The sequence below is a fragment of the Artibeus jamaicensis genome, unplaced genomic scaffold, assembly GCF_021234435.1.
Source record: "Artibeus jamaicensis isolate MK-2021 breed Jamaican fruit bat unplaced genomic scaffold, CSHL_Jam_final contig_944, whole genome shotgun sequence".
NCBI lineage: Eukaryota > Metazoa > Chordata > Mammalia > Chiroptera > Phyllostomidae > Artibeus > Artibeus jamaicensis.
The window spans coordinates 727,132-734,567 of NW_026522020.1; the positions used below are offsets into that span (position 1 = coordinate 727,132).

Below are 7,436 nucleotides of genomic sequence, written 5' to 3' on the forward strand. Positions count from 1 at the left end.
TGACAGGGACACCTACCCCACTTCCTCTACTGCTCAGGACTCAGGACTCCAGCCAAGTAGCTCCTCCCATCCCTGCCCCACCAGGGCTACAGACAGACCAACCCCCCCTTCAAACCCCCCCCCCACACACACACCCGGTCTCCTGGTTCTGCAGCTTCCACATGCCCTTCTGCCAGGACCGTGGGGTGGGGCGGTTTCCATCCACGGGATGACCTCCACTTTCCCAGGGGCCCTGCTCCACCACCCCAGCTGTGGCCTGAGACAACTGCAGGCATCTCCTAGGGCTCTGCCCAGAGACGAGGGCCAAGGGAGGGGCAGGGGCCAGTGACGTGAGTCTGAACTGAAAGGCACAGACTGGACGGCCGGCTGGGGGGCCCGGCCCACTGATAGGGAAAGTTGACCAGGGCCTCACCGGTCACACACACCCTCTCCCACCCACCACGCAGGGGCTGAGTCTTTCATTGTCCTCCATGCCCACTCTGAGTCCCACCTAGACACACGAAGTGACCCCACGATGACAAACTTCCTCTCAGTGAATCAGATTCCACTGGCAAACGCCCAGTTGACCTTGGGTGCCCCCCACTCCCGACCTCCTTGAGCCCTGGTGGGCTCTGGGGCCTGGTGGGTTGGGTTATCAATAGTAACAATAATAATATTAATAACAGCTAGCCTGTCATGATGCCACCATGTAGGAGAGACTCATCTGCCTGCTTTACATGTGTCATCTCATGTAGCTGCTCACAGGAAACTGAGTCTCAAGGGAGTAAGCCACCCGCCCCTAGTGACAGCCAAGAAATACAAAGCCCTCCCCTCTGGTCCTCAAACCTGGACTCCAAACCTCTTCCTCAGGAGCAGCTGTGTCTGCCCCTCAGCAGCACCCAAGGCAACCCCACAGCTTCCGGTGGTGAAAGGTCAGTGCCGAGACTGGGTGGTCCTGTCCCCAGCCTACCCCTGGCCCTCCCTCAAGGTCACACTGACGAGTGAACGTGGAGAACGCAGAAAACTGGGCTGTGGGGCGAATTCCCCAGAGCCCCGTGGGATGGGGGTGGTCAGTCAGGCTCTGAGTGGTCCTCGGTGGCGGGCAGGTCCTGCTCTGGTCCCCGGAACGCCGCTGGGCCCAGGGTTATCTTGTGGGATTCCTCCAGGAAGGCCCTTCACATGCTTTGATTGGAGTTTATAGCACTCAGGAGAGTTCCACTGCACCCTGGAGTTTTCCCTCTCTAAAGCGTCTTTGAGCCTTATGACAAAGGCTGAACCGGTATCAGAGTTTTGAGGGCCCAGCTTGAAAGCCACTCCCTGTCACTGCTGTCCCTGAGAGGCAGTCCCAGAGTCCGGCTCCCTGGCCAGGCAGGCGCCCTGGGTCTGCTTACTGATCCTTGGGCCTGGCGGCTGGGCTTTCCCCTCCTGGCACCTGTATTTGCTCCTTTGAGTGGGAATAATGACAGCACATGCCTTTAGGACTAAACGAGTATGCCCTGGAGCAGCCTAGAACTGTGATTGGCGTATTGAAAATGCTTGATGAGTGTTAGGGTTATTTCCTGGGCTGTGAAATGCTTCTGTTTCAATTCTACGGGCATTTTTGAGGTCCCAGTGTATGCTCCATGATGGGACCTCAACCCGGAACAGGGCTAGAAGGGACATCTAGGGGAAGGCGGGGCAGTTGAAGTGTTTACTTGGTAGACGATTCTGGAAGTCACCTGGATGGGAACACTCATCACCCCAGACCCCGCTGAACCGGGAATGCTCCTCCGAGTCTCTCTAGGGCAGCCCACCCCCTAGGAACTGGGTCTGGCACACACAGATTAATAAAGACTTGGGGACAAAAAGGGTTTTGAGTGAAATATTTGTTGATGGATGAAAAGAAAGAGAGCCAGGCCAGGCAGACAGGCCTTCCCTTGATAGTGAGGGGGAGCTCCCCGAGCGGGGAGGGGCCCCAGACGTGGAGAGGGCCACTGCTTGGGGTTACAGAGAAGGCTCCTGAACCCCAGTCTGCTTCTGCCTCCCCCACCAAGGAAAGGTTCGAATGGGACCATAGGGAATGCCCCGCCCCCCTCCACACACCCGCCTGGCGGAGGTTGGAGGTGGATGGTGCCCGGTCCCTAAGCATCCAAATGGGCTCCACCGGGGAAACTGCATACCCGAGAGCGAAAGTCCCATCTCGGCCACCCCTGCGTGGAAAGGGCGACCTCGGGTGGCTCTAGAGCCTCGGGTTCCGCCTCCGAGAAATGGGCGATTTCCTCCCGGCCGCAGCGCGGCGGGCTCCGCAGACGGCCCTGACCGAGGGCGGGGGACACCGAAGGGGTTAACGCACCTGGGCCACCACCGCCCCTCCCGGCCCCTCCCCCCGACGCTGGGAAGAGAAGTCTCCGCGGGGGCGCGGCCCTGCCTCGGCCCCTGCCCGCCCCGTCCCTGTCTCGCCTGCCTTGCCCGAGCGCACGCCCCGAGCAGCGACCCGCGCGCTCCGCTCCTCCGCCGCCCCGGCCAGGGCCGCCATGTCTTTAGGGTGAGTGGGGGCTCGCGGGCCGTCGGGCTGGGGGGCCTGGGATGGGGCCGGGAAACCCCGAGCTTCACTTCCCCCGGAGGCTGGGGGTGCGGCACAGCTCGCCGGGCGTCTCCGGGCGTGGGAGATGCCGCGCTGGGTGACCGGGGCTGGCCACAGTTTCCCCGGGACAGATGGGCTCGCGCTGTGGTGGCTGGAGATGCCCGGCAGTGCTCGGCGCCCCGACCCGCTGGGTGGCGGCGGCGGACTGCAGAGCGCCGAGCCCGTGCGCCCAGCCCTCCCCGCGGTCCCAGATCCCTCAAATCCCACAACGTGAGCTAGGCACTCAAGGTCTCGCCGGCAGCTGGGTTCCTGTCTCCATTCCCAGGGCCTCCTGCGTCCTGGGCGATCCTGTCCCCTACCCCCAGTGGCTCTCCTTCCTTCCTGGGGTGGAGGGGCCTCGCCACCTCCCCCTCCCCTGTGGTGACGCCACTAGACTCTGGCCTCCCCTGCTAGGGTGTGTGTGGGGGGGGGGGCTTCCCTGAAACCCCCTGGGCAGGAGAACTGAGCACTCTGCTCCCCAGCTCTCCGAGTGTGGGTCTTAGGTCACACGCAGCCCCTCCCCACCAACCCCCCCCTACCTGAGGTGACCCGGCCTTCCTGCAACCCCATGCACAGGAAACCTCCGCACCCCGTGGGAAAGTGGGACTCCCACGGCCTCAACCTTCCCCTTCCCTGGGTGTCTGCTCCTCCAGCCAGCCAGTCCTGGGGCCACCAGCTTCTCAGCAGGGCGCCCAACTTGCCACATTGCAATCTGCCTCCTCCCGGGGCCCAGCACCACCTCCCCACTTGGAGTTCAGGGACATCGCCCCACTGGCCTGGCCCTGTAAGGCCACACTTCCCTGGCCTGCCCTCTCTCTGGAGCCTTTAGCCCCTGTGTCTCCACAGGAAAGACCAGAGCAGGTGGCCTGGCCACCTCCAAAACTTGAGCTTGAAGAGAAAGGGTCCCAGGGTCCAGGGCTGCCAGCCCTCCCGGCAAAAAACCCTCTAATTTCTGCTTCTGAAGTGGGTATGATAGGGGTTCCCTGGGCAAGCAGCATCCCTGGAAGGGAAGGTCCAAATACATTCCCCTCCTGGGGCAGTGGAACATCTCACCCAGTGCCATGTTTAGGCAGGGGGCAGGCTGGGGGCTCAGGGGACAGTGGTCACACTAGAAGACGCCCTGGGCTGTTTTATTTTATATAGGTCTGATGAATGGGGTGGAGGGAAGAGGGACAGATTTCTTCAGGTCCCAAGTTAGAGCCTGCTCCCCAAGTCCCCACACCGGACGGCGCTTTCCTGCCGCAGAGCAGGTCCTGTCTCTGCCTCTCCCACTGGTTCACCTGAATGGTTCACCCCAGTGCCTCACAGGGTCTGCACAGGAAATGAAAGCAAAAGGGGTGCCTCGCTGGGGGCGGAGAGCAGGGCAGAGGGCCGGCTTCGTGCCATGGAAGAAGAAATCATGGTTTGGAGAGGTTAAGGGAACCCCCTTGAAGTCACTTAGCTTGTAGGTGGCAGGCCAGCCTGCCTCCCCAGCACTGGACAGGGCCCCGCTGTGTGGGGAGGAGGATGGGAGAGGAAGCAGAACCCTGTTCTGACTGCTTGGGGCGCTGGGACTAGACTTAGCAGCTAGAGATGCTGGGAGGGTCACAGGGACTCATCTGTATGTCCTCTGTGTCCTGCCCCCCCCACCCCCAGGAAGAGAATTATCTACAAGAGTGTGTGCCTGTCCCTGGCCTTGCTCGTGGCCGTGGCCGTGTTCCAGCGCAGTCTGACCCCCAGCCAGTTTCTACAAGAGCCCCCGCCACCCACCTTAGGGCCGCAGGAGGCCCGGAAACCAAGCGCACACCTGGCGAACCCCAATGACTTCTGGAAAAGATCAAAGGATTTGGTCACCCCCGTGTCCATGGCCTCACGGGTACCTCAGGCCTGGGACGTGACCACGACGAACTGCTCGGCCAATGTCAACCTGACCCACCAGTCCTGGTTCCAAGGCCTGGAGCCACACTTCCAGCAGTTCCTCCTGTATCGCCACTGCCGGTACTTCCCCATGCTGCTGAACCACCCGGAGAAGTGCCACGGCGATGTCTACCTGCTGGTGGTCGTCAAGTCGGTCATCACGCAGCACGACCGCCGGGAGGCCATCCGCCAGACCTGGGGCCTGGAGCAGGAGTCTGTGGGCAGGGGCCTTGGCGCCAGGCGCACCCTCTTCCTGCTGGGCACAGCCTCCAAGCAGGAGGAGCGCGTCCACTACCAGCAGCTGCTGGCCTACGAGGACCGTCTCTATGGTGACATCCTGCAGTGGGACTTTCTCGACAGCTTCTTCAACCTGACCCTCAAGGAGATCCACTTCCTCAAGTGGCTTGACATCTACTGCCCCCACGTCCGCTTCGTCTTCAAGGGTGACGACGACGTCTTTGTCAACCCCACCAACCTGCTGGAGTTCCTGGCTGACCAGCAGCCGCAGGAAGACCTGTTCGTGGGTGACGTCCTCCAGCACGCTCGGCCCATCCGCAGGAAGGACAACAAGTACTACATCCCCGGGGCTCTGTACAGCAAGGCCAGCTACCCTCCCTACGCCGGTGGAGGCGGCTTCCTGATGGCCGGAGGCCTGGCCCGGCGCCTGCACCACGCCTGCGACACCGTGGAGCTTTACCCCATCGACGACGTCTTCCTGGGCATGTGCCTGGAGGTGTTGGGTGTGTATCCCGTGGCCCACGAGGGCTTCAAGACTTTCGGCATCTCCCGGAACCGCAACAGCCGCATGAACAAGGAGCCGTGCTTTTTTCGTTCCATGCTGGTCGTGCACAAGCTGCTGCCCGCCGAGCTGCTGGCCATGTGGGGGCTGGTGCACGGCAACCTCACCTGCTCCCGCAAGCTCCAGGTGCTCTGACCGGGCCAGGCCCCCGGTGTCGGCTGGAGCTGCGCGATGCCAGGGCAGACAGAGCTGGGCCTCGGGTGCTCCTGGGTGTGGCCAGGCACAGGTAGCTGGAGGGGCCTCCCTGTGTGGATGCTCCAGAAAGTGGAGCTGCGGCCCAGGAGCGTTTGGAAGTGCCCAGACTGGAGAAGGTCATCTGGGGCGCGAAGCTGCTGGCAGCCCTGCCAAGCTGGGTTCATGGCCTCGCTCCCTCTGACCTGGTGGGAGGCCCTGGCGGCCTCTGAAGGAATCCCGTGCTCAGGTACCTGGGCTAGGCCAGGCCCTGGATGGCTCTGTGGCTGTCCTCTATCTTCACAGAACACTCTCCCGAGAAACGCCTCAATCTCCCCACAGGCCCAAGTGGCCCTTTCAGGAGAAGCTCCACCCTGTGCAGGCTCACAGGCCCCCCAGTCTGCGCCCCTGGGTCTCTTGGAGACAGGGCTCCAGAGCACCCTCCCCCACCTCCCCCTCCCCCCAGGGAGCTGGCTGCTCAGCCTCCATAGTTCCCAGGTGGCTTCGGTCCTGGCCGCACCCTGGGCTGTTCCATCTAGCCCGACTAGAAACGCAAGCTGCCGCTCTTACTACCTCAGCGACCCTCAGAACCTCTGGATGGACAGCGGCCCCCCACCTCACCCCCTGACGCAGGGCCAGAGAGCAGCGTCCTACAACGAAGCCACGGTGCTGCCCAACCAGCCCCAGCCCAGGGCCCTTGGGCGGCCCCACTGCGGCCTGGCTCCCTGGCCGGAAACCAGCCAGTTTGGCCCTGGAAGTGAACATACCTCTGTTATTATAAAGTTTTATTTATAAAGGATTTGGAGGGAGGAGGCGCCAGGCCCCGGGAAATGGCAGTGTTCTTCCCTTCACTCATCCCAGCAGAACATCTCCTCCATGGGCCCCCCTGAGCCGCCCACGCGGCCCCTCCAGAACCGGCTGCTCCAGGACCAAGCAGACCGGCATCTGCCCCTGCAGAGGCATGGCGTGTCCCATGTGGGCCGCCCCTCCCAGCTTCGGGGGTCCTTAGGGGTGGGTGCCAGAGGACGCCACCTCATATCTCTGGGTAAAGTCACCTGGGAAAACATTGAGGAACTGTTTTCTCAATAAAAGGGGACTGGTTTCCTTCTGGTGTGAAAGTTCCTGTTCCCATTTCCGTCAGAGGGCTTGTCTGGGGCCAAGTTCGCCAGAGATCTCAGAAAACACAGCTCGGTCCTTGTTCTCAGCCAGTGGGTACAAGGGACCCCTTGAAGGGGTCCCTTAGAGGGGGGTGAGTGCCAGGATTAAGCAGAGGTGCCAAGAGAGACAGTCCCTGGACTGGGGGCGGGGCCGTGGGGGAGCTCCCAGCTCACTGTGCATTCCCACAGGGGGCAAGGCCTGAGCGGACCCTGGGGCCGCTGCTGCAGGGGGTGGGGTAGAGGGGCATGCAGGGGCTGGTGGGCTTCCCCAGCCCCCACCGTGGCCTTTCAGTCAACCTAGACCCATTGATGAGTTTGACAAAAAAACATGGAAACTGGGGAGGGGCTTGGTGCTGGGGGAACACCGTGGTGCAGGGCATCTCGGCCTCCCCAGGAGAAGAACCACTGGGGCCGTAGGCAGCAAACACGCATCTCCCTGCCGGTGCCCAGCTCGGGCATCAGAGTGGGCCGGGTGCCTGAGAAAGATGCCCAGGGCCCTCCTCTGAGTGGGTGATGGGAATGGCTGGATCCTAACCTGACACAACGTCCTAGAGAATAGACAAGGCGCAAGACCAAATGGACATCCACCGTGGCCCCCGCTGCCCTTGGAGAAGAAAAAGGAACGTCGCCACAGCTATTTCCTCCTCCCTCAGCACAGACCCCCACACTTCCCTTCTAGGTTGGCTGGCCACAAAATTCGTGGGCCCCTGGTTCTAAAGCGTTAACGTTTTCAAGATCACCCGGTAGAGAGTTAAGCCAAACAGGGCCTCCCGAGGTGGGGCCTGTGACTGCACAGGCCCAGTTTGTTCATCACTCGCCCTCTGGGCCTGAG

General features: G+C 62.1%; 1 protein-coding gene across 1 annotated transcript; it reads left to right on the forward strand.

Annotated features, from left to right (window-relative positions):
• The first annotated feature begins 2,337 nt into the window (after positions 1-2,337).
• On the forward strand, positions 2,338-6,596 carry B3GNT7 (UDP-GlcNAc:betaGal beta-1,3-N-acetylglucosaminyltransferase 7). Its single transcript, XM_037152215.2, has 2 exons — positions 2,338-2,503; positions 4,217-6,596. The coding sequence occupies exons 1-2, from the start codon at positions 2,493-2,495 to the stop codon at positions 5,409-5,411; spliced, it is 1,206 nt and encodes a 401-aa protein (XP_037008110.1). The 5' UTR covers positions 2,338-2,492; the 3' UTR covers positions 5,412-6,596.
• The last annotated feature ends 840 nt before the right edge of the window (positions 6,597-7,436 follow it).